This window comes from Engystomops pustulosus, chromosome 2 (genome assembly GCF_040894005.1).
Source record: "Engystomops pustulosus chromosome 2, aEngPut4.maternal, whole genome shotgun sequence".
Taxonomy (NCBI): Eukaryota; Metazoa; Chordata; class Amphibia; order Anura; family Leptodactylidae; genus Engystomops; species Engystomops pustulosus.
Window position 1 is genome coordinate 245,168,634 of NC_092412.1, and position 27,477 is coordinate 245,196,110.

The 27,477-nt window shown below is 44.4% G+C and overlaps 1 protein-coding gene across 4 annotated transcripts in view; it reads left to right on the plus strand.

Annotated features, from left to right (window-relative positions):
* Positions 1 to 5,619, plus strand: part of GRIK1 (glutamate ionotropic receptor kainate type subunit 1) — a 228,557-nt gene extending 222,938 nt beyond the window's left edge. For 2 of the 4 annotated variants that reach the window (XM_072138648.1, XM_072138650.1), the window contains one exon: positions 5,204 to 5,619. In XM_072138648.1, coding sequence (XP_071994749.1) covers positions 5,204 to 5,359 — 156 coding nt within the window. In that variant the 3' untranslated portion in view covers positions 5,360 to 5,619. The remainder of the gene's footprint in view (positions 1 to 5,203) is intronic. The other 2 variants (XM_072138649.1, XM_072138651.1) reach the window with 1 other exon arrangement.
* The last annotated feature ends 21,858 nt before the right edge of the window (positions 5,620 to 27,477 follow it).

The window sequence follows — 27,477 nt, forward strand, 5'->3', positions numbered from 1 at the left end:
ATCATTACATCACTACTGACAATAGATGATGTCACAGCTTATCTCCTCCCCCTCCCTGTACAATGACCTCTATATAGATAACACTGACCCATCATTACATCACTACTGACAATAGATGATGTCACAGCTTATCTCCTCCTCCTCCCTGTACAATGACCTCTATATAGATAACACTGACCCATCATTACATCACTACTGACAATAGATGATGTCACAGCTTATCTCCTCCCCCTCCCTGTACAATGACCTCTATATAGATAACACTGACCCATCATTACATCACTACTGACAATAGATGATGTCACAGCTTATCTCCTCCCCCTCCCTGTACAATGTCCTCTATATAGATAACACTGACCCATCATTACATCACTACTGACAATAGATGATGTCACAGCTTATCTCCTCCCCTCCCTGTACAATAACCTCTATATAGATAACACTGACCCATCATTACATCACTACTGACTATAGATGATGTCACAGCTTATCTCCTCCCCCCTGTACAATGACCTCTATATAGATAACACTGACCCATCATTACATCACTACTGACAATAGATGATGTGACAGCTTATCTCCACCCCTCCCTGTACAATGACCTCTATATAGATAACACTGACCCATCATTACATCACTACTGACAATAGATGATGTCACAGCTTATCTCCTCCCCCTCCCTGTACAATGACCTCTATATAGATAACACTGACCCATCATTACATCACTACTGACAATAGATGATGTCACAGCATATCTCCTCCCCCTGCTGACTAATCTATTTGTATGCCTTTTAGTTTAGGTCATACAATGTATAATGGAACCTTTATGGTGCTCAGGGTAGCAACTTTGGTCATTCCCATTTTCATCCAAGTCCACACCTGTTTTTCTTACTGGTTGCAAACATGTATTAAAATTGTGTACAGAACCGGAAAAAAAAACTTGTTAAAAATTTTAACCAAAATTCGGGTACATTTTGGTTAGTTGCTGAGAAAACGAAAAGTAACAGATTCCGAAAAAATCACCTAATTGTAGATAAGTAGGTAATGAGCTGGTAGAACTTCTAAATGCCGCTCCAGGAATCTCAAGGAAACGAGAGGAACAAAAAACAGACAAAAAGCACTGGCCTAGTGTAGTATGTTCAAACAAAGAATGACAAAAAGGTAAAAAGGTACAACCTTCTTGTATCAATAAATGCAAATTCGCAGAGTGACAGCCGGCAGCCTCCAGAGTCATCCGCGTCTCCCGTTCCAGGGGACAGGATCGCACTGTTTAAGGAGAAGAAACCCAGAGGAGATCAGGAGGGGTTCCGGTGCTCAAACCAATCTTGAAGAAAGGAGGGGTTCCAGCGCTTAGACCAATCTTCAAGAAGAAGCCACAAATTTTCTGACTCTTTTAATTTATTAGAAAATAAAAAAGCAACACGTTTCAGCTCACGTACTGAGCCGAAACGCGTTGCTTTTTTATTTTATAATAAATTCCAAGCGTTAGAAAATTTGTGGCTTCTTCTTGAAGATTGGTCTAAGCGCTGGAACCCCTCCTTTCTTCAAGATTGGTTTGAGCACCGGAACCCCTCCTCATCTCCTCTGGGTTTCTTCTACTAATTGCAGATAAAAGTCCTCATCACCTCTTCCTTTCTGATCACAGGAGTAGACGAAGGTTCTGAGAAAACGGCACTCAAAAAAAAAAAAGAAAAGTTTTTTCCTTTTTTATCAACAGAACAAGATACTACGTTAAGATAAAAGATAGATGTTTCCCTCTTTTGGGGCGGGAGGTGGGAGCTCTCACATCGGGGATTATTGTGCAACGACCCAGTTCATCACGCTAAGTCTTGATATTTAAGGGGACCTTTCACAACCCAACCCTTTAGATCCTGTAATGGGCTTCGTTTCACCGATTCCGGCATAATTGGAATTGGATCTCATCTTTTTTCCGAGAGATTATTGTCATTAAGTCCAGATCTTTACAGTCAGATGGACAGAGCCAGGTTGTCTTCTCCAGCCAAAGACCACCAGACCAACACCCAGAGCTGAACCAAAGAGGATCCAGGTTGTCCATACCAAGTCCTCCACCATGGCTCATAGATAAGTGCCCTAAACATAGGGATCCCTCTCTATCAGCTCCATTGCCGTCAGGAACATCGTCTTCCATGGTTGATCATTTCCTGTTTTTGGCTTGAGGGAAACTCAACTAATGGTCCCCTCACCGGAGGAACTCTACACCAGAATAGGGACCCCTTGTAATACTACAGGGCCTTTCCTTTACTCCAGTTACACAGAAAAAATCTAAATCTGTTACATTTTTTTCAAGACTTTTTGGCCGCAGTGTGAAATGTTTTTGTCAGAACCATAATAAACCTTCTCCCCGCGCGACGGCTACGAAGCCATCTCGCATACAGTGCGGACATATTTGCCTTTATGAAAGACTTAATTACGACATTTCCCACCGTTGGCCCTTTTGAATCCGCGATCCGCCGCAGAGTATAACCGAGGTCTCCGCCATTCATCAATTCTCTTTCTTATGTAAATAGCCATTTAACAAGCCGCGTCGCCCATAATCTGCCTCTACATCGCCGTGCCAGATACCTTTTCACGAAACGTCTCTGTAGGCTTCGTGGCATTGTATTGTTTGTGATATTGATTTACTTGGCAGGGTAACATCCGCAGAGCAGAGAAATCCTGACACCGTGCCAGCTCCAATACCCAACCACCCACTTACCGGGAGCCGCAAATGGTCCGAGCTGATGTTTTGCAATTCGCAGTAATTGATTATTCCACACCTGATCTCTTCCCATTTTTTCTCATCCGCGATGATATTCAGATGGATATTACACTATATTAATGCTGCAATATCAGCATCCTTCTTCCCGGAGCTCATCTCCTCATTACACTATACATAATACCGCAATGTACAGAGTACAAACCCTCCTCTTCCGAATGATTTAATACATTCAGGGTCACATTGAGTGAAAATGGTGTTCACTGTTTTGCTTTGGGTTGTTTCATGATTTTTACTTGGGGAAAACCTGCTCAAAAAACAATAATCAAAAATGTACGTGCCCCATGTACCAATTGTACAAGTTCCCCAACAATTAATCCCCAAATTGAACCTTTTTGGGGGAAGAATCAAGTAGTTCAGCAGGCCTGCTACTTAATTTAGTGCTGTCTGCAAATTCTCCATGGATCTTTGTTTACATATGTGAGCTCTGATGAATAGGAGGAGCTGTAGCAGGAGATTATGGCTCATCCTGTTTCCAATCCCCTCTTACTGTGTCTGTCAGTGAAATGGACTATGAGTGAAAGAGGTGCAGTGGGTGACACCATTAGGGCGGACTGAATGAGTGAGAAACAGGAAGGTGTGTTTACATACAGTAGGCAGCATGGTGAGAACAAGGAAAGGCTGAAGCTCACAAAGGAGGCAAAGACTCAGGTACATGTACATGTAGAGACATGTGTTTCTTGTTTTCAAGTGGTTTGTTGTTTTGGAGCAAACACTGCCTCCCACTACCCCCTGCTTCCTCAGCACTTGTGCAGTGCAGAACTTTCTACTGAGGGAGCAGGGGGGTGGAATAGTGTGAAACAATCTGTAAAGGCAGGTCACAGAGGGGTTAGGGTAGCCCATCATGCATATTAGATCATTTTAAAAGTTGATTTTAGAAGGAAGGAGGCCATGGTTAACAAATATGAGAAGATACCACAGTCACAGTGTCTGGATCTGGTTTATTATGATAGATTTTGATGGTAGATTTCCTAATGATGGGGTCAGCCATTGATAATAAACTTTGTCAGGGTAAGTATAAGACCCTAATAGTGTCAGCCACATCATACTTACCCTGGTAAAGTTACCCAGTAGTTTTTATGTCTATGCCTAGGACATCTACACGCCACCCCCTCTAACCACTGATGTGGGGTTGGCTATCACAGAGGGGCGGGCAGATAGTAATGAAAGGCAGCAGGACATGGGAGGTCACAGCAGATCCCGAGTCCTTCTGCCAGTGGGTTACGTGAGCTGTGACTCCTGGGACTAAACTTTACCAGGGCAAGTACAATATTATGGCCTTACATTTACCCAGGTAAAGTTACTTTTTAGTGACATTTGAACCCAAAACTCCCATTGACTACAGTTGAGCTTCCAGAGTAACTGGATTTTCTTTAACCATTTTAAACGGACTTTGCTATAGAACCTCCAGCGCAACATACTGTAGCATAAGTAAAGCCAATATGTCACCAGGATTGTCATTTTTAGCTGGAGACAGGTTCCAATAGCCTATGTTTTCCTGAATAACAGATGCCTTTCTTAGCACTCTGAATAGTTTCAGTACATTATAAAACTTCATTTCGCATAAAATGCAGCGTGTCCTAAGTCCTGGGTGAGGGGGCAACTGCAGCCTGTGTGTGCCTGTATCTCAGTCTCCTCTCCTCCACACTCATCCAGCTCACTCCTCACTTCCTGTCATTTGTATTGAGCAGGCAGGGGAGCAGGATGGTGTGGAGTGGAGTGGAGGAAGAATGCATGAGATTTAGAAGCTGCCTCCCCTTCCCCATAACTCACCACATGTTAATAGCTTATTTCACGTTACCTGACTCCCTGCCAACAGTATGTGGAGAACAGTGGGGCAGCTGCAGCCTGTGTACCTGTGTCTCCTCATGCATTCTTCCTCTCCTTCCCTACTAAATGCACATGACAGGAGGGGGGAGGAGCTGCATGTGGTGTGGGTCTTACCACATGTTGCTGGCAGGGAGCCAGGTAATGTGAAATAAAGTTTTATAAAGTACTGAAATAATTCAGGAATGCATTTTTTAAATCAGCACAGCATAGTCTATTGGAACCTGTCACCAAGAATGTCAAGAAGAGATGATATACACACAGTATATAGACAGTCTGTACACTGCCTAGAACATTGAGAGAACGGGGGGCATGCACTGAGCTCTGAACTTGCAGATTCACAAGCAGGTATTGTAGAATAAGCAGGTCTTGTACAGCAAATAAACTTGTGCCAGAAGTAATCACATCCTTTGACCGCGGTAAATAACACCTCTTACATAAATCAAAGTCCAACATTTTGCTTGGACCTAAAAATTGCACATTTCATCTACTTAAGTGAATCGTTTTTTTTGCTTTTCTTTTACCAAATGACACCGCAGTATAAAGCCTATGATTGAGGTAAAGTGCGTCTGATAACATGTTGTTTTCCTATCACCAGTGTCTCTCTTTCAACGCCATAATGGAAGAACTTGGAATATCGCTAAAACATCCAAAAAGGCTAAAAAAGAAGTCAAAGGTCAAGGGTCGGGCGTCATTCACCAGTATGCTGACCTGTCACCAGAGGCGGATAATCAGAAAAGAGACTATGGCGTAGATACTGAATGTCACTCTGCTGGGACTGTATCGAGGGTTTTTTTTAAAGGATTGTGTCTCCTTTTTTTAAATTCTTTACATGATTTTTATAAAAAAAAACCATCTAGGATCAACTCAACGTGGAGAATGTGGAATCCAGCAAGGGCTCACTACACACGAGACTAGTGAGGATCTGCACCAAGCATCTCCGGCCTCCTCCGTCACCCCATGTACAAATGACCCCCCGTGCTTTCTAAATAAAACACATTTGTTTTTTTTTCATTTCTCTGTCTCTAATTTTCTTTAAACAAAATTTTCAGCAAACTTGGCAAAGTTCCCGGATGCCTCCCTTTCTGGTAAATTTAGTTAGCATTCAGACTTCATTTTTATCTTTAGTGGGGATAAGTCAGGCAGATTCTCAACATACAATGTATCCTACTGTATGCACTGTGGGATACATCATTCTGTTCCTCCAACCCAGGGTCGGCTCCAGGTTTCAGTAGGCCCCTGGGCGACAGAGCCTCAGGGGGCCCCATTGCAGTGAACTCATGTGGCGGCATTAAAAATTCTGAAACTAAAACAGTCTCCTGTTCCCTAAAATATTCCCTTGTTTATCATATCATACAGCCCCCTTATAGTTATTTTATATAAAGCCCCCCTCTCCCCCGTGGATTCCTTATGGACAGGCTTGTGTGGGCCCCCCCAGTAGCTCTGGGCCATAGCACTTGCCCGCGTATGCCCAGTGCTGGCACCGGCCCTGCTCAAACCTCCTGTCTGAAAGTGTGAGGAGCAGTAATTGGCTGGACAGTGGGCCTATCAATCCTGCTGAGCAACATATATACGTTCAGCAGAGGCCGGGGGAGGGATGTAATATGTTGCATCTGTCTCCCACATTCCCTATAATGGCCTCTGCCCAGCGTATATGTCTCTTACCAGGAGGTTGTCATGACATCTACTGTGCAAATAGGATGCATTCGCCAGCCGGGAGCTTTCCAGGTGTATATACTGAGCATCACATAAACGTGATGTGAACCTAGCCATACTTTCACCATGAAACCTGATAAATTCTATTTTGACAGCAACTCCCCCAGCCATTTAAAACTGGCCAATCAGTGACTACATACCAAATTCTGCTCATGTTGGCCTCTGCCCACTGCTGAGCCACAGGCTCCAACCCTCTCTAGAGTATTCAATGTCTGGCTAGAATATATAGGGGCAGATTTACTTACCCGGTCCATTCGCAATCCAGTGGCGGGTTCTCCGACGCTGAGTCGTGTCTTCCGGCGATTCACTAAGGTAGTTCCCCTGATGTCCACCAGGTGTCGCTGCTGCGCTTAAGTCCGCCGAGGTCCACCGGAGTTCACCAAGCTAGGCTGGGTGCAGGTAAGTGCCTGTCAAGCGACCAATTTTTTGAAAAAATACTGCGGTTTTTCCGAATCCATCGGGTTTTCCGACGGCCATGCCCCCCGATTTCCATCGCGTGCATGCCGGCGCCGATGCGCCACAATCCAATCGCGTGCGCCAAAAACCTGGGGCAATTTGGCGCAAAATGGTAATTTTGGCTTCATTACATAATGAAGTCAAGATATACTTCCCCCAGTTCATGGAAGCCCCAGGAGCATCAGGGATGAGTCCAATGTGGTTCTTCGGAATCATCTCTAGGTAAGTATAAGCATTTATTTTGTTTAGGCCAGGCTCATACAATGTACCTATACAGTGATTTGGGACAATAAATCACTGGTCATTTAGGCCTCAGGGTGCTCTAAGGAAAGTTAAGATGGTGTTATCTTACCCAGATATTCCTCCAGGGTATGTGGGTCAATTAACTGCTCAAAATCTGCTGTTGGGGTTTCTAATGTGGATCTTGACCAATCTCCCCTGTATTCTTAGAGGCATCCAAATTTTGCCAGAAAATTGTGGCATATTGCTACTTTTTTGTGGCCTTCAATTGATTTCGATGGACAAGATAAATTGCCCTCTAAAAAAAACTTTGGTAAAAAGCTTTTGTGTGAACGATGTTAATCATAAATCACCTGTAAGTCGTGAGGCGTTGTGTTCATGAATCGGAATAGTTATTCTGACCCATATCAGATCAAGATCTGGGGAATTAGGAGCCAAGACATAGGGGCAGATTTCCTTACCCGGTCCATTCGTGATCCAGCGGCGCGTTCTCTGCGGTGGATTCGGGTCCGGCCGGGATTCACTAAGGTAGTTCCTCCGACGTCCACCAGGTGGCGCTGCTGCGCTGAAGTTCCCCGAGGCCCGCCGAAATGCACTCAAGTACACCGGCCTATTCCTAGTGAAGGTAAGTGCAAGTCTCGCGACACTTTTTTTTTTAAATGCGGCGGTTTTTCCGAATTCGTCGGGTTTTCGTTCGGCCACGCCCCCCGATTTCCGTCACGTGCATGCCAGGGGCAATGCAGGGGAAATCGGCGCAAATCGATAATATTCGGGTAACACATGGGGAAAACGCGAATCGGGCCCTTAGTAAATGACCCCAATCGTCTTTGTTCTTCATGGTCCTCAAACCGTTCCTGAAGAATGATTTCATTGTGGTCGGACGTATAATAACAATGAAAAAGGTCACTGCCACAATCTTTAGTTTAGTGATAGGTGGTCACAGGAGCAACCACCAGACAAGTCCTGAGGATTCCTAGTAGAACATTGCCCAAAGCTTCACACGTTCTCCACCGGTGCCTCCTTATCATGGTAGATCCAAGTACTAGCTCCACCGCAGGTAAGTGTCACTTACACCTACCTGTCCACATGGTGTCAAACATGGTTCATCCGACCTTCAGGTCTATTCCATGGTCCAGTTCTGACTTGGTGAAGGAGAAGGGTCAACACGGGGACACAACTCTCTAATAGTCTAAAGCCGACTATTCAGATTTTTACAATTAGTCAGCAAATGAACAATAATAAAATTAATTCAGTCTTATAAAGTCAAGAAATCAGCAACTTTTATCTCTTCACTTTCGCTGTTAAGAATCTTGGAACATAAAAGAGATAATGACAAAGCGGAAATAACGATGTGTCCAGATGTGTGGTCACTGCGAGAAGCGGCAATCAGCCAGTACATTCACCGCCGGAGACAAACCGGCCAATCAGTACAAGACAATACATAGAGCGTCTACACAAAGAGAGATAATGACCACCGGGCCCACGCCAAGATCTAGAGAATTAGTACAAAAATACTGCACACGGCAGCAAATGTTACAGATATATTTATTGTGATATTTATTGCGATTTTAAAAAAATCTGAAAGTTTCACTATATGTTTTTGCGAAGTGTAACTTTATTATCTTATTGAATTTCTAACATTTTCATCAACTGCTTAAAGTATCAATGACCCATCTGTTTTTTTAATATCTGTGACCTTATGTAACTTAAATCCATATCTTTTATTTATGCAAATTATCTTTACAGGGTACTGGGACATGTCTGAGCGCCAGCAGCTGAGGCTACTCCCCGCCCTAGTAGCCTCTGCCTCCCACCACGCTGCTGTTAATGACCGCGCATGGACAGTAAGTTCTGGCGCAGCTCTTGCTTCTGTTTAGTCCGGCGCAACACCGCTCAGCATAGACTGATACCTATGCAGGATGGCATGTAACCGAGATGTACCCAGCAATAGGGGAGGACATGAGGGGAGATGGAGGAGGACAGGAGGCCACTATATGGGGGGAGATGGAGGACAGGAGTGCACCATATAAAGGGAGATGGAGGAGGACAGGAGGCCACTATATGGGGGGAGATGGAGGACAGGAGTGCACCATATAAAGGGAGATGGAGGAGGACAGGAGGCCACTATATGGGGGGAGATGGAGGAGGACAGGAGGCCACTATATGGGGGGAGATGGAGGAGGACAGGAGTGCACCATATAAAGGGAGATGGAGGAGGACAGAAGAACACTATATGGGGGGAGATGGAGGAGGACAGGAGTGCACCATATAAAGGGAGATGGAGGAGGACAGGAGTGCACCATATAAAGGGAGATGGAGGAGGACAGGAGAACACTATATGGGGGGAGATGGAAGAGGACAGGAGGCCACTATATGGGGGGAGATGGAGGAGGACAGGAGAACACTATATGGGGGAGATGGAGGAGAACACTATATGGGGGAGATGGAGGAGAACACTATATGGGGGAGATGGAGGAGAACACTATATGGGGGAGATGGAGGAGAACACTATATGGGGGGAGATGGAGGAGGACAGGAGGCCACTATATGGGGGGAGATGGAGGAGGACAGGAGAACACAATGGGGCACATTTATTTACCTGGTCTGCGGAGTTCACAGAAAGTGCATTGTCTAACGATCATGCACTGTGCCGCAATTCACTAAGATTGTGCACCCGATTTCCTGCATGTGTCGCTTCCCCGCTCCAGTCCGCCGGAGTTCACCTTCTTCTTCCTGGTGCATGTAAGTGCATGATCTTGCGACACAGTTTTAATCTTAAATCCTGCGCTCAGTCCGAATCAGTCAGATCGTCCGACGGCCGCCTTTCCGATTTCTGTCGCATGAAAGCAGCTGCGCCAAAATCCAATCGTGTGCGACACAATCCCAGTGCAAACCCCTTTAAAATACCTGTCCGAGCCACGCAAATCCCGAAAACGGTGAACAGTCAGACGAAAGTGTGATCCACTTTCTTTAGTAAATAAGCCCCAATATGAGGAATATGAGGACAAATGGAGGACATGAGGACACTATATGAAGGAGATCATTGCCATTAGGGAGTATCACAATCACAATGTCACAACCTTTAGCTTGGTTGTAGGTGGTCACAGGAACGTCCGCCAGACACCAAGTTCCAAGTATTCTCAGTAGAGCATTGCCCAAAGCATCACACTTCCTCCACTTATCATGGTAGATTCTAGTGCTGCTATCTCCTCCGCACGCAGAGCTGTTCATCCACATGGTATAAACATTATTCATGGGGTCTTCTCCATGGTCCGGTTCTGACAGAGGTCAGCAGGGGGACACAGTTTGGGACTCTGTGATTGTAAAATTTGAGACTTGAAGAAGGAGTAGATCTCATACCACAACTATTATCTATCGCTGCTTCCATAAAATGCTGCTCTTGCTAGGGTGGCACGATGGCTGAGTGAGTAGCACTTCTGCCTTGCAGCGCTGGGGTCCTGGGTTTAAATCCCACCCAGGTCAACATCTGCAAAGAGTTTGTATGTTCACTCTGTGTTTGCGTGGGTTTCCTCTGGGTCCTCTGGTTTCCTCCCACACTACAAAACATACTGGTAGGATGATTAGATTGTGAGCCCCATTGGGGACTGGGACCGATTTGACATACTTTGTGCAGCGCTGCGTAATCTGTGTGCGCTATATAAATAAAGAATTATTTTTATTCTCGTTGTTTCTCGGACCTTCTTCTAGAATATTTTCTCCTATATCACATCCCGGAGCCAGAGCTTCTCTGCTCGATGCCTTTCACATGGGGTTAACTCAATAGGCCAAAGTACAGGCAGCAGGAGCCATCACGTTCCCGGCCAGTAGACTTTATTAACCTTCCCGATAGCCGTGGGAGTCTGATTTGTCTGATTTGTCCCTCGCACTCGCTGCCATTTCATTACCCTGATGGGTTTGTGTTTCTTTCGCTCCCACGTTCTCGTATAAGGCGGCACACTACATTAATCCGATGTTTGCTCCACGTTCCATTATCGTGGCAGCGGATTATTTATTATCCGTAATGATATGATGTGATACAGGAGACACAGCGGCGCCCTCACAGGTGACGGAAATCACGGAGAGAGACGAAAATTAATGAGTGAAATAGGAAGATGTCACTGCCGGCAAAAGGGATTGGCTCCGAACCCGACAGTGAGATTCCAATCACGGTGTATGTGAAGGAACGGGAGGGGATTGTGAAGATTTTGGTTGTTACCCTATAACAGACACATCTATGGGTCACCCAAACAAAAGAGGCAGTCAGATGAGTGGACCCATTGGGGCACATTTACTAAAGGAACAAATCGTTTTTTTTTCCGCCGGGTTTCCAGAATTTTTCCAATTTGAGCCGAATTGCCCCAGGATTTTGGTGCACACGATCGGATTGTGGCGCATCGGCGTCGACTTACACGCGACAGAAAACAGGGGCGTGGCCTTCGGAAAACCCGATGGATTCGGAAAAACCACAGAATTTTTTAAAAAATTTGCGTCGCAAAATCAATCACTCACATGCACCAGGAATAGGTTGGTGAACTCCAGCGGACCTCGGCGGACTTCAGCGCAGCAGCGACACCTGGTGGACATCGGGCGCACGACCTTAGTGAGTCGCTGGAAGACCCGAATCCTCGTCGGAGAATGACCCCCATTGTTTTAGTTCGGGTTCATAGCCATGACTAGTAGCAAGGGGTGTCAATTTGCCGGATTGACTGTTCGGCCGCCAATCCGGCAATAGATCCAGGTCATGACCCGAACACCAAACCCATAACCAAACCTACAGATCCACTTATCACTATCTAGCACCTAACAACATTACTGCACAGCGCCGCCCAGGGACAAGTGGCTTATTCTTATTATTACATCTAGTGAAAGGTAGAAAATCGGAAACTTTTATAAAGAAGGAAAGAATAGAAAAGTGGGAAGAAAGTTGTAAAAATTATGTCTTTATTAATGTCTAAAAAATTCCATCCTGCTGTTTTTCCGTCATGTAAAACACCATTGAAAGAGAACGAAACCTGAGAAGAGTCAAGTTTGGAGGCTGCAGGAGGAGTTCAAATGCCCCAATTTTCTGTTCTATAGCACCGAGAAATATGCTAATAATTAAGATAATAAATCTCATCATTCAGGATTGTGGTTCAGTTATTGGACCCATAGTTAGACCCAGCTGCAGATACAAATCCAATTGTTTAACTCTCTTTATCTCCAATTCTGTAGCTCACCACAAATGATCTGGAAGACGAGATTCTAATCTTTAATATGACATCAAAACCAGGTGCTACAGAAGCAAAGATAGTGGAGTCTAAAGTGACACTCTTCCTGGAACCTTCACTCATCTCAGGCAAAGATGACTCTTCTCTGCTCATATGACTTTGGAAAAGATTTTTTTATAGGTATATGGTAGAGATTTAATACAAAAGAGGGAATTCTAGAATGGAATTCTACCCCCAACCTGAGGGGGGTGGTAGTAAAATGGGGTAAAATTATGTGACAATGTCTCTTTATAAAGTTCGAGCGGTCAGAGTATAGTGACAGAAATGTAAAAAACGACTTAAACAATTAAAAAAAAAGTCTAAAATGACCTCTGGGGGAGGGCTCCTGGTATCTGAAAGGGGTCTGTCTGTGAAAGAAAGTTCTCAATTTTAACCCCCCAGTGATGTTTACACCATAAAGCTCTTTTTAACACTTTACTTTACAATGTTACTCAGTTTTATTTCTGTTTTAGCTCCTATCACTCAGCGGTGGTCAGTGTAAGATTCCTAAGTGTGGGCGGGGCCTCTCTAAGCAGACACTTCATGATACCTCTGGTGCTATTAGATGCTGTGCGCTGACAATGTGCTTTGATTATCAGGGAATAGTGTTTATATACACTTTTATTCAGCTTCTGAACATTCACTAGTATCTGACACATAGAAAGATGATGAGACGGATCAGAGATGAAAGATGATGCCATCCATAAGATGGATCATATCATTAGATCTTATGTCATACCATATCATTTGGTATATGCATGCTTGAGGAGGACGTATACATTACCATAGAAATTCCATAATCACCTGACTATTTCCGGACAGCAAGTTGGTTGATTACTATCCAGTTCATTTCTGTTTTTTAATTGTTCTTAATTTGTATGTGTATTACATTTAAATAAAGTACCTTTGTCCGTATATACATCTTTTTTGATTTGTTAGGAGATCCATGAGATGGATATAACACACAATAACACTCTCCGCGCTGCTACATCTTAGCTATGACGCACACAGAGTCAGTTCTGCTTTATGCCTTCAGCCAGACAAGATAAAGATCTTGTCTGTAGACTGTATAGTAAGTCCATGCATGCTGCTTCTTGCCGGCAGGAAGTGCCTGTGTCTGAGCTGGTCTTGTACTGCAGGAGGAAGGGGCAGGAGGCAGAGAGCACTGCAGTGTGCAGACAGGAAAAGCTATTCGTAAGAAGAACCCGACCATAGTCAGAAATTTTACGGCTGGATCCCGGGGCAACAAAAATTGTAAACAATTTGTTGGAAATATAGCTGTGAAATGCTGTATTTGTTTTAATAACAGTGAATTGGGGGATAATTGGGGGATTTATAAACGCACTTGCGGCACAATTCTGGTGGTTTTGCGCCTAAAAACAGTGTCTAAAATGCCTTACATCACAGTTATCAAGGCTTTTAGACCTTTTTTTTTGCACTTTTCCGACTTGTCCAATTAAGGACCGTGACCTTGGAGAAAATGGGCGTGGTCTTGTGAGAAAGGGGTGTGGCTTGCAGGAAATCATCCGAGCAACCAAAATTCTGGGGCACAGTTTAGACCAACTAAAAGTAGGAACCGATAGTCTTATCCTGCACCAGAATACATCATCACAGTGATAAATCTGGCGCAGCAAAAAACGTAGTGAAACTGGCGGAGCCTGAGACACATTGTTATATCCCCCCCCCCCAATGTGTCATTTTGTTATCCTGAGCATATTTAAGAATCTTATCTTCATGGGAGGAATATCCCTATAAGGCAAGAAGGAATGAAAATGTCAACTCATTTCCCATAACACTTAGAATTTTCTAGAGATTTTTCGGAACTTTCAGCAGCGCGAGCCCCATCCTAACCTTGTTTCCTACCGTTGATAATTGGAACCTGTGATATAATATAATTTCCATGTAAATGTTTGTCATAGACGCTCCGCAATGATCTCCCCTCCGTACAGCGACACAAGAAGAGTTTACTCAGTAATTTCACTAAATAGGCAAATTGTAAATGCAAATGAGACAACTTTTGGAACTTAATGTATTCACGGCCCCGCATTGCGCCGGCGGTTGATCGTCTCGTCTTGTGTTTTTGTGAAACATTGTTGATCACATTGGGCAAACACGAGGTGAGAGGAAATGAGATAATGTCATGCAGGAGGTGGGGGATGATTCTCGAGACGACTTCTGATTTACACTAACAATCATCAGGAATTTCCATCTCGTGTTGGAGTCTTCATTTTCCATTTAATTTTAGGAAGAAGGAAAAGCTGTAATACAATTAACCCTGTAGACGCCTTAAACTAAGATCTTTAATACCTTAGTGGACTACAGTTTGTCAGGACGAGGAGTGCTGAGGACGGTCAAGGCTTTGGCCAATCAATTGCCTCAGTAGACCTAGGACATCATGTCCTCCATGTAACGTGTCACGTCCTGCTGATTGACTGAAGCAGGTCCCTTGAACCCTCAGTATTTTTGGCCCTGCCAGCAGTGTTGGAAAATAGCGGATTACCCTCGAACCGGAGAACAGTTCAAGTTCAGAATTTCTGAAGACGCCCTAGCACCAGATTTAGCGTGATAGACTCTCCCCACTCACACGCTCAGCACCTTAGGGGCTACTTGACACCGTTTTTCTTATCCATTTCAAGCTTCTTTTAGATGAGAAAATGACTTTATAAAATATGTGAATACCTTCGTTCTGCCCCGAGGTGGCATGCACATTACTTACTCTTCTAATTTCCCGTTGCAGGAATTACTTCCTGGTTCTGAAAGACTAATTCGCTCTCTTGGACCCCCTCTTCCACTGCCATCCACCATTTCAGAACATTTCCTAACTCTACGCCGCCAGTCTGGACCAAGGCTCTATCCACAAGAAGGTTTAAAGGCTCTCCCAACTTAGACTGTGACTTAAGCTGGACTTGACTCAATTGCACTTAAGCTTTACCGCTCAACCCCTAAGTAGCACGAGCATTATTGATTTATCCAGTTTACTGGATAAGTTACTTCCAGTTTTGAAAGCCTAAGCAGCTCTCCTGCACATGATGCTGTGATAGACCTCCACCACCACCTAATGGGGCAGATTTACTTACACGGTCCAGTCGCGATCCCATGGTGCATTGTCCGACGACGATTCCGGTCTGCCACGATTCACTAAGATCGTGCGCCCGATATCCTGCTTGTGTCGATTCTGCCCCGAGGTCCACCGGAGTTCACCTGCTTCTTCCTGGTGCATGTAAGTGCATGTCTTGTGATGCAATTCTAAATGTTAAATCCTGCGCGTTGTCAGAATCTGTTGGGTTGTCCGACAGACCCCCCCCCCCCCCCCCCGATTTCTGTCGCATGCAAGCCGATGCGCCAAAATCCGTTCAAGTGCGCCAAAATCCCGAGGCAATTTGGCGCAAAACGGAAATTGTCGGGAAACCCGATGAAAATGCATCCGACAGACCCTTAATAAATGAGTCCCAATGTCTATGCTGCCAAGTGAGCCTTAGGGGCAGATTTATCAAGCTGTCTGAAAGTCAGAATATTCCTATTTGCCCATGGCAACCAATCACAGCTCCCCTTTAAAATATTCATGAGCACTGGTAAACTGAAAGCTGAGCTGTAATTGGTTGCCATGGGCAACTAGGAATATTTTGACTTTCAGACATCTTGATAAATCTGCCCCTAAGGCTCTATCCACAAGCAGGTCTAAAAACTCTACCAATGCTGAATGTAGACTATGACCCAAGCTGCACTTCGGCTCTACACCTCTACCCCCAAGTTTCATGTATATTTCTGAGTCATCCAGTTCCACATTGCAGAAAATTCCGACGGGTTATCCGAATATTTCAGATTTGCGCCGATTTTCCCTGAATTGCCCCAGGATTTTGGCGCACGCGATTGGATTGTGTCGCAATGGAAATGGAAATTGGGGTGCGTGGCCGTAAGTAAACCCGTCGGATTCGGAAAAACCGCTGCATTTAAAAGGAAAAAAGTGTCGCTTGACAGCAATGGACCCCGTGTCATCCCCAACTTTAACTCTATAGATCTGCCTCCTCAGGACACACATGGGGAGTGGGGGGGGGCTGGGATTTATTATTTTTTTCAGGAGCTAGTTTGCTGTGAATTTGCGGTTTTTCTGGCACAGGTCTGGATTTTACGCCAGAAGTTTCTATATCTATGTCGCACAGTATAAAGCTCACACGTTCATCTAACAAATGTAGATGTTTATCAGTGGCTGAGCCCCATTTACGCACCTATGTTTCAAATTTGACTTAAATAAAAAAACAATGGGTCACATTTATCAAAAACAATGCAGTGTGTACTATGTGTAGTCTGGTTGAGAGATTTGATTGACTACCATCAAACTGAATGACGCTTCGCGCCTGTTACCTGGTGTATTGACCTGAGTGAAGTTGCCCCCCCCACCTTGTTCAAATGAAACAAAATTGGTGTCAAACGTTTGTGCAGTTTCCAGAGGTCATCAGAGGTCAACCAGCCCCCCCCCCCACATTGCCCAAATCAAACAAAACTGGTGCCGAACAATTCTGCTACGTTTGTGCTGGTTTGTGCTGCGCAATATTTTGTTTGTGCTGCTTTTGTTTTGAATATATCAATAAAAATTTAAAGTTCAAAAGTTCAAGCGGCCCCCCACATTAACCGAATCAAACAAAACTGATGTCAAACGTTAGTGCTACGTTTGTGCTGGTTTGTGCAGCAAAAATTTTTGTTTGTGCCGCTATAATTTTTAAGGTATGTTCAGGTGTTTGAGGTGTTTAGGATGAACTGGTAAAAAACAAACCTAGTGACACTTCCCTGGTTTGATCACCAGGAGGAGCAAGCAAACACATTGTACTTTGGAAGAAATGAACTCTGATGACCTCTGCAAAAAAGTATGAATATATTAAAAATGATAGTGGCACAAACGAAAATTTTTGCTGCACAAACCAGCACAAACGTAGCACTAACGTTTGACACCAGTTTTGTTTGATTCGGTTAATGTGGGGGGGCTGGCTGAACTTTTGAACTTTAATTTTTTGTTCATATATTCAAAACAAAAGCAGCACAAACAAAAATTTGGGCAGCACAAACCAGCACATACGTAGCAGAATTGTTCGGTCCCAGTTTTGTTTGATTTGGGCAACGTGGGGGGGCTGGTTTACCTCTGATGAACTCTGGAAACTTTCATTAAAATCTTAAAAACGATAGTGGCACAAACGAAAATTTCTGCTGCACAAACCAGCACAAACGTAGCACAAACGTTTGACAGCAATTTTGTTTGATTTCAACAAGGTGGGGGGGCCAACTTCACTCAGGTGGTGTATTGTGCCATGAACATCTACAACATAAACCTGCTGTGGATTCTCTATTGAAATGTTGCCCTTCAGTGTCCTCAGTGTCCTGGATAAGGCATAAAACTCAACTAATTTATGATCATAGTGGCTACAAAGAACATTTCTCGTGCTGGGTCACTGGTCATGTCTGGGCATTACAATGACAGTCCATTGATTTTAATAAGAACTTTGTAATACCTCCAATATCCTGCAGGGGTGCTAGAGAAAAACTGAGCACATACTGTCAGTGCCTTTAACAAGTTTGCCAACGAGTCCAGCTGCAGGAAATATTGTTATCCGTGTTTTAGGAATTGGCCGGAGCAGAGGACCCCTTTAAGAGCTCTAATTAAGAAACGCCAGAAATTGTATATATATTAATGTATATCTTTGACTCCTACAGTGAAAAACAAAGGCGAGCCAATGTCTCCTAAGTGCTCCATTAGGGAAAGTCATTTTAAAGTTCCATCTATTATGCAAATGTAGTCATTTTCTTCCTCAATTTAAAACATAATGAAATCTTCTTTACATTCCTGAAATGAACCTCCGTTTCTGGTAAGAGGCTTCTGCCGGAGCCCGGGCCAGAGATGTCATCTTCATTAGGAGAAAGTCATGGGATCCTATCTAATTAGACATTAGCGCAGAGGAGGACGCGGAGCCCAGAGGGCAGGGACGTCACTGCTAATAGTATTAATTACTGATATTAGTGCAGAATTAGGCATCGGCTACATGATCCTCCATGTTCCGGGTTATTCTCCGGGGCAAATTATGTTTATTACATAACAATATAATGGAATTCTCACTTATGAAGATCTAGAGATTTATTTAACATTCCTTTAAAGGACCATAATTGGCACGTGATAGGTGGTAGATGACCTGGATGGTGAACAGAAGCAGCAAGGGTTGTCAGAAAGTAGTCAAGGGAAAAGCAAAGGTCAGGGCAATGCTAAATTTAGGCATAGCCCAGGAACAGGCTCTAGGTCAGGGCTGGTATTACAGATTCAAAGTCAGAACAAGCCATGGTCATCATGGGAGGTCAGGCACAGCGTACAGAGACAGAGTCAACTAATGAGCAGAGGTCAGGCACAAGATACAGATAAACAGTTATAGAACCAACCAAGGACAATAGCTGGGAACAGAGACAGATTCATAGAACCAGCCAAGGTCAGAAACAAGATACAGAGTCATGGAACCAGCTAAGGACAGGCACCAGTTACAGAGACAGATTCATAGAACCAGTCAATGTCAGAAACAAGAGACAGAGTCAGAGAACCAGCAAAGGACAGGCACCAGTTACAGAGACAGAGTCATAGAACCAGTCAAAGTAAGACACAAGATACAGAGACAGAGTCATGGAACCAGCCAAGGTCAGGCACAAGATACAGAGACAGAGTCATAGAACCTCTAGGTCAGAGTTGGCATTACAGATTTAAAGTCAGGACTTCATGGGAGTATAGTAGGTTAGGCACAGCCTACAGAGACAGAGTCAAGAAATGAGCATAGGTTAGGCACAAGATACAAATGACAGAACCAGCCAAGGTCAGGCACAGAATATAGAGATAGAGCCACAGAACCAGTCAAGGTCAGGCAGAAGATACTGAGAAAAAGTCATGGAACCAGCCAAGGTCAAACACAAGGTACAGAGATAGAGCCATAGTACCAGCCAAGGTCAGACACAAGATACAGAGACATGAAATGAGCAGACGTCAGGCACTAAATAAAGAGACAGAGTCATAGTACCAGCTGAGGTCAAGCACAAGATACTGTGACAGAGTCATAGAACCAGCCAAGATCAGGCACAAGATACTAGGATAGAGAGAGAGAATAAGCAGAGGTCAGGTATGTGGCAAATGCAGAAATACATTGTAACTTTTTAGAACTTGCTAGGAGCAGTCAAATTCTGCAGATGATGGGGGTCATTTACTAAGGGTCCGATTCGCGTTTTCCCGACGTGTTACCCGAATATTTCTGATTTGCGCCGATTTTCCCTGTATTGCCCAGGGATTTTGGCGCACATGATCGGATTGTGGCGCATCGGCGCTGGCATGCACGCGACAGAAATCGGGGGGGGGGCCTGGCTGAACGAAAACCCGACGGATTCGGAAAAACCGCCGCATTTTTTAAAAAAAAGTGTCGTGGGACTCGCGCTTACCTTCACTAGGAATAGGCCGGTGAACTTCAGTGCATTCCGGCGGGCCTCAGGGAATTTCAATGCAGCAGCGCCACCTGGTGGACGTCAGACCTTAGTGAATCCCGGCCGGACCCGAATCCACCGCAGAGAACGCGCCACTGGATCGCGAATGGACCGGGTAAGTAAATCTGCCCCGATTTGTCTAGAGAACATACATTAGTTGTCGGCTTCTAGACCCCCAGAAAAGATGACAAACCTGACCCTGTGGTTCCCTCTGCACCCAGACCATGCCCCGAGTACACAGAGGGGGTCCTGATGCCAAGCGGAACAGGTGAGCATCTGGATGTCTGGTCTGAGGTATATTAAGAGAATTTGGGGTCCATAAAGAAGATGGTTCTGATGTAGGTCCTTCAAATCCCTTAAGAAAGAGGGGTTTAGTTTAGGGGCTGGTTTTATTAGGAGGTCTGTATTTTTAAAGGGTTCGGTCTGGTGTCTGTTTTATTTTTTTTTTGGATTCCGTCCAAGGTCCTTGTTTATTAAGAGGATTTCGATTTTGTATCATTTGTAAGGGGGGGGGGTGAATTTATTTATGCTTCTGTATTTATCTAGGGTTCTTCTCTCGGATGTGTATTTTTTTAGGTGGTCTGTATTTAATTTGGCTTCTGTTGAATGGGGGGGGGGGTTGTGGATTTTGGGTGTCACCACTTGGGGGAGCCTCCTGCATACACTTGTGTATATATGTAAAGCATCCAGTAAGCTCTTAGACTCCCCCTAGTGGTGGCAGTAGACATCCCAAATGTGAACATCTAAGAGGGCTCCAAGCACTCTAGTTGAATAAAGTATCAACACAAATTTACAAACCAAAAACAATGATTATTTCAAAAATCTAGCGATCACTAAGAATCTCCTTGAGACGTATGAACTTGTCGTCTCCATGTGATGATTTTTCTTCTGTTTCATAAACATCTTCTTAATGAAGTCAATATTTTAATTCCTGATCCAAGCGAAATAAAGTCCCCATCTGGGTGGTTGATAGGAGATTAATGACTCCCTCCCCCCCTCCACCCCCCCCCCCCGTGCATGAATGATAAACAAACCTGGGGGACAGAGCTAATGACTACATTATGAGGATCTTATAATGAGACTAATGGCTTCTAATTATCAATGAGCGACGCCGTAAAAACATCTTTAGTCTCAGAAGTGATCATACAAAATAGAAAATGTGTGTGATACAAAGAACATGGAACATGAGACACTATGTACAATCTGCTCAGCTCCTCCTGCTCTATAACATACTGCCTGCAGATAGGACACTCTGTACAATCTGCTCACCTCCTCCTGCTCTATAACATGCTTCCTGCAGATAGGACACTATGTACAATCTGCTCAGCTCCTCCTGCTCTATAACATGCTGCCTGCAGATAAGACACTATGGGCCACATTTATCACTTGTTTTTTCTGTTGTTTTTGCGCCTTTTCATTCAGGCGCACCGTTTTTGCGCCATTTTTGCGATTAAACGTCAAATTAGCCGCGCAGCTAAAATAACCACCTTTCCCTCATCTATCGTTCAATTCCAGATGTTTTGCTGCGCCTAATGATATTCATCACGTGCGACTTTTGCATTTAGGCGCAAAAACGGGCGCAAAAACACTCCAGCCCGAAGGTGGCGTTATCTGAGAAGAAAGCACTGAGCCCCTTTGCAGAAGAGCTCATTTCTAGCAGCAGAGCTCAGCCAGACACTGGAACATATAATAGATACATTAGATACACTACAGACAGGAGCTGCAGACTCTATTTACAGTTCATCACCTTCTATTTACAAAACATTCTGCAAAACCTGAGCTCACAGCAAGAGCAAGAGAAGTTTGCAGAAGTTTGCAGATACTACAAACAAGTGTCCCCCATCTAATTTTGCACAGTGTCTGAGGGGGATATTGTGCAGAATTACAGGGGTGCAGCAGGAGACCAGCACTGGGGGATCCCCTCCAGGAGAAGCCACTGCTGAGGAGGTCACTGGGTGCTGGGTGTCACACACCTGGGTGCTGCTGAGGAGGTCACTGGGTGCTGGGTGTCACACACCTGGGTGCTGCTGAGGAGGTCACTGGGTGCTGGGTGTCACACACCTGGGTGCTGCTGTGAGTGTTATCTTCATTCTGGGCTGTGGGAGAAGCAGAGAGGAGCTTGTAGCAGGATCACATGTAACTGCCCGAATCTAACATTGCGCCTAAACTGCGCCTAAACTGCGCCTAAACTGTGTTAAAGTAAAGTGATTAATAAGAGGCAGAAAATATACTTATCACAGATGGTTGTAGCTTGTGATAATTCTGGCAAAACAGTGCGCCCGAATTTAGGCGCAACTACTACACTTAGGCGCACAGAAGTGATAAATGTGGCCCAGAGTGTCCTATTTGCAGGCAGCATGATATATAGCAGGAAGAGCTGAGCAGATTGTACATATTGGGGCTCTTTTACTTACTCAGTCCAGTCGCGATCCCGCAGCGGGTACTCCGATGAGGATTCGGGTCTGCCGGGATTCACTAAGGTCTGTGCGCCTGATATCCAGCAGGTGTCGCTGCTGCGCCAAGGTTCACCTTCTTCATCCCTGTGCATGTAAGTGCTGATCTTACGACACAAATTATTTTTTAAATTTCGCGGTTTTTCCGAATCCGTCGTTCACCAAAATCCCGGGGCAATTCGGCACAAATCGGAAATATTCGGGGAACCCGACGAAGGTGCAGCGTTCGGACCCTTAGTAAATGAGCCCCAGTGTCCTATCTGCAGGCAGCATGTTATAGAGCAGGAGGAACCATCTGTGATAAGCTACAACCATCTGTGATAAGTATATTTTCTGCCTCTTATTAATCACTTTACTTTAACACAGTTTAGGCGCAATGTTAGATTCAGGCACTTACATGTGATCCTGCTACAAGCTCCTCTGTGCTTCTCCCACATCCCAGAATGAAGAGAACACTCACAGCAGCACCCAGGTGTGTGACACCCAGCACCCAGTGACCTCCTCAGCAGCACCCAGGTGTGTGACACCCTGCACCCAGTGACCTCCTCAGCAGTGGCTTCTCCTGGAGGGGATCCCCCAGTGCTGGTCTCCTGCTGCACCCCTGTAATTCTGCACAATATCCCCCTCAGACACTGTGCAGAATTACATGGGGGACACTTGTTTGTAGTATTTGCAAACTTCTGCAAACTTGTGCAAACTTCTCTTGCTCTTGCTTTGAGCTCAGCGTTTTGCAGAATATTTAGTAAATAGAAGGTGATGAACTGTAAATAGAGTCTGCAGCTCCTGTCTGTAATGTATCTAATTGTATCTATTATATGTTCCAGTGTCTGGCTGAGCTCTGCTGCTAGAAATGAGCTCTTCTGCAAAGGGGCTCAGTGCTTTCTTCTCAGATAACGCCACCTTCGGGCTGGAGTGTTTTTGCGCCCGTTTTTGCGCCTAAATGCAAAAGTCGCACATGATGAATATCATTAGGCGCAGCAAAACATCTGGAATTGAACGATAGATGAGGGAAAGGTGGTTATTTCAGCTGCGCGGCTAATTTGACGTTTAATCGCAAAAATGGCGCAAAAACGGTGCGCCTAAACGAAAAGGCGCAAAAACAACAGAAAAAACAAGTGATAAATGTGGCCCTCTGTACAATCTGCTCAGCTCCTGTTACTCTACAACATACTATTTGCAAATAGCTTATTAACATGTGAAATTTGGATAAGAATATCCCAGTAGATACAGTAGATAGATATGAGACAAATAGATCATTTCTGCTTCTCAGATTGGAGAATGAATGTTCTAGATGATATACACATTACTCCCCCTGCTCCGTGTTATTCCAGGATAGTTCTCACCTCCCGCCGCTGGCTGTAATGAATGGATGGAGGTAACGCCACTGATTGAGAGTAAATTCTCACGTCCTGATTTTCTGCAGACAGTCCACTGTCTGGAACACAAGACGTCTTGTCAGGTTTTAATTTGCCGCGTTCTCTGTGATATGTTCATAAAACTGTGTGATCGGTTCTCAAGAGGAATCTCTCCGACTCGGGAGAGAAGATGGAGGCAGCACTTGTAATAAGATTGTCCTGCAGTGAGATGTGAGGTGCCTGCGGCTCCCGAGGAGCGGCTATCATACACCGTTTCAGGATACAATGTTCTGAATTATTCGGGCACTTACCTCCGGAGTTATTCCAACCGCCTGTGAGACGCTAGACAGTCTGTAACAATAGGAGACGTTTTATCGTGATGATAGAGATTGCCAACCGGGGGCGGCCGGGCTTAACCGAGTGCAGAGAGTCTTCTAGGATATAATAAAACCCAGAAGTTCCTTGTGTCTATTCCGTAGGGGTCAATGGAAAGTGGGCCTCTAGTTTCATCTTCTCAGGAAGGTTCAATCAGCCCAAGTCTGACCTTGACCAGTTGCGAAAGATATCTACCCATCTGCCGTAGCTGGTCCATGTATTACGAGAAGTTTCACTTATTTGTTTCAATGGCACTTTGAAGTAAAATTTTTGGAAACCAATCAGCTTATCGGTAGTTAGACAAAGAGGTTGCCCTGATTAGGCAATACCACAAGGCCAGGAACTTGAAGAGAATTCGGCAACAATAAAAAAAGCATCAGGTCAGGAGTATATGTAGGTATAAATATTACAGCTCGAAACGCGTTGGTCCGTCATGTTTCTTCATCCTATTTCAATTATGCATCAATAAAGGAACCAAGTTTTTGACTTACGTGAGCGCTGGAGATCTCTTTTTTGTGCATCCAAGCTGCTGCAACCATTGCTGACGCGGTGCCAGAATTTGGCAACACCTATTTACTTTTACATTCCCTTCACATGCTGTGAAAAGAAGTCCTACAGCAAGATTTGCTGCAGTTCCCATGAGGCCTTAGTTGAACCTGTAGGGTACGACATAATAAAAAGTCTCCTTTAGGCTAGAAATGGCAGGTTCAGGGCAAGGCCAGTCAATCCCACGGTGTTTATGTTCAGGTAAGGATAGTAATTGGCTGCATTGTTGAGAATCGGTAAGAGCACAACCATGCTGCCATGGAGGTGATTTTGTTTATAGATTATCTCCATTGTTATAGGTACACTTTTATTGGGCTAGGCCTCGTTCACACAAAGGTTTTTGGGGGTCATGATCTAGCCACAAAAATGGAAACTAATTCACGACCCCCATGAGGTGGCGAGGCCTGGTTCATGCACACTGTCTCACCGCATCATGAGCAAAGTGAATGTGCTGCAAATTAGAGAAGGTCCTATTCAATCTCCGGTTTATGGCATTGCCAATGATTTCCTTTTGATGTGTCCACCTGGCCAAAACGGGGCGAAAACAGAGGATCACTTTCCCCTGTCTGTGGCCCTATATTACACACCATCAAATGCATGAGGCCTTAAACAAACTGCGACCGCACCCTCTGCACCCCCTCAAGTTACACCCCTGGACCCATGTCTCAGGTCGAAGGCTCACCCGTGCCCCTTTCCCTGCTCCAGCGCGCCCTCTGCTTCACTCACCTGTCCTCGTTCCTGCTCCAACGGTCGTGCGTGCGCATCCCCATCTACTAAAGGGGTGTGCCGGCTGGCTCCCGAAGATTTAAAGTGCCAGCACACCATTAATTGATGCTGGCCATTCCTAGAATCCCCCATAACCCAGCCTCTCCCTCCACACCCTGCTGGATCTTTGTGCCTCACAGGCTAAGAGAAAGCTTGTCTGATGCCCTGTGCTAGTGTTCTGAATTCCTATTGTGACCACGATTCTATTGTTGACTTCGATCACATGCTGCCTATCCTGACCATCCGCTACGTCCCCGGCTCTGATCCTGTGCTGCCTGTCTCGACCTCCTGCCTGTCCTGGACCACGATCTTGCCTTACGACTTTGTAGTACACCTTGGCCACCTTGGAATTATATTTATTTTGCACATTATTTCAACCAACATGTATATTTTATATTGTTGGCCAAGCCTAAAATTCTTCTTCTGTTCCCCTGGCATGAAGTCAGAAGCAGTACAGTCACAAAACGTCACAGTGATGACCTTGGGTTAGTAGTAATATTTTTTTTCTGAACACTCCGATACACTTTTCAGGAATTTGATATTTTCCGACTAAAAAGTCAATGCCCATATCTAATCCCATAAGCACAATAATATCCATAAGCATGGAGGGAGGGGGTTTCGGAGGATGAAATCTTGGTTTTCGATGGATTTATGGCTTTTCTTCCTTAAATCTAGAAATGTCATAGCTATGCAAAGCAGCCGTGATATCAAAGTGACGGTAAAAATAGATCTAAAAGAGAATACTGGCATCAGCCGCACTGAAGAGGTATAAATGATTTATAGAAAAGAATAATGATGTGGAGTCATTTCCAGACTGCAGTCCAGAAGTCGTCATCTTCTTCTCAGTCAATCCAATTAATGGACTGTTAACATTAATGTCTGATAATCAGTAGTGTCTGTAATAAAACACATTTTCCAGCATGATACTACATCATAAGTCGTATTGATTCAAGGATTGGATCTCACATACAGTACCCAGAACTTATCAAAGGTATAAAATGGAGCACCTGTGCCGCTATGGGAAATGTGGCTCCGTTTACCATGTGCCATTTCTTATACAGGCAGTCCCCGGGTTACGTACAAGATAGGGTCTGGAGGTTTGTTCTTAAGTTGAATTTGTATGTAAGTCGGAACTGTATACTTTATAATTGTAGATCCAGACAAAAAAAAATTGGCCCCAGTGACAATTGGAGTTTAAACATTTCTTGCTGTAATGGGACCAAGGATTATCAATAGAGCATTACAGACGCCTTACAGCTGATTATTGCAATCTGGGACTATAGTAAAGCATTCAGAAAGCTTCACCAGAGGTCAGAGGGGTCTGTCTGTAACTATGGGTTGTCTGTAAGTCGGGTGTCCTTAAGTAGGGGACAGCCTGTACTGTTGTCTTCTTATATATGGCAATGGTTCTTTTATATTCTACATACATACAGTTAGGAGATGGGACCTAGAAGTTATGATTCACTCCTTCCCCCTCCCCTCTCTTTAAAAGTTATTTTTAGTAGGGATTAAACAAGATACGTTTCTGCATCAGTGAAGCTACAGCATTCTCAAGGTATGTTTGGTTCATAATGCATAAAAATCAAAACTTAGGTTTCCTTTAAGTAATTTTTGTATAAAATAAAATCTGAAAAACATAGTCAATTTTTATAAGACTTTTTTTTTTAGTAATTTTGTCCCACATTATACTGGATGCAACCAGTACTAACCAGTAGAACCAGTACTAAATTCTACTACTACAATGGCCAACAGTATAAAACTTGCCACAACTGTCTGCAATATGTAGTAACAATGCTGCAAAACATGATGCATTGCATCTGTTTCGAAAAGAGGCGGGGCATTTTCAAGTACCACCCCAGAGGAGCAACTTCTACTCAAATCCTACCCAAAATGAGTATCATTATTAGGGTTGTTCTGGAGTATAAGACCTTAAAGGAATTAATATTTTTATATATACATGGCTGGGGTATGTAACAATAAAATAAAAACGCCTCCTCTGACAGGCAGCTCAGCAGGACAACTGGAGCACCGGAGGAGGTGAGTATAAGATCCCTCCCCCAGCCGTGTATAAATATAAATTCATGGACAACCCCATCAAAATCTCTATTTCAAGGCCTAAAATTGTACTTTAAATGAAACCATCATGCACTTACCCAGGAGAATCTGAGTGGCTGATGTTAGGGCGCATGAGCTAATCATCCAAACTGATCCCTGCAGGTAAGTGTC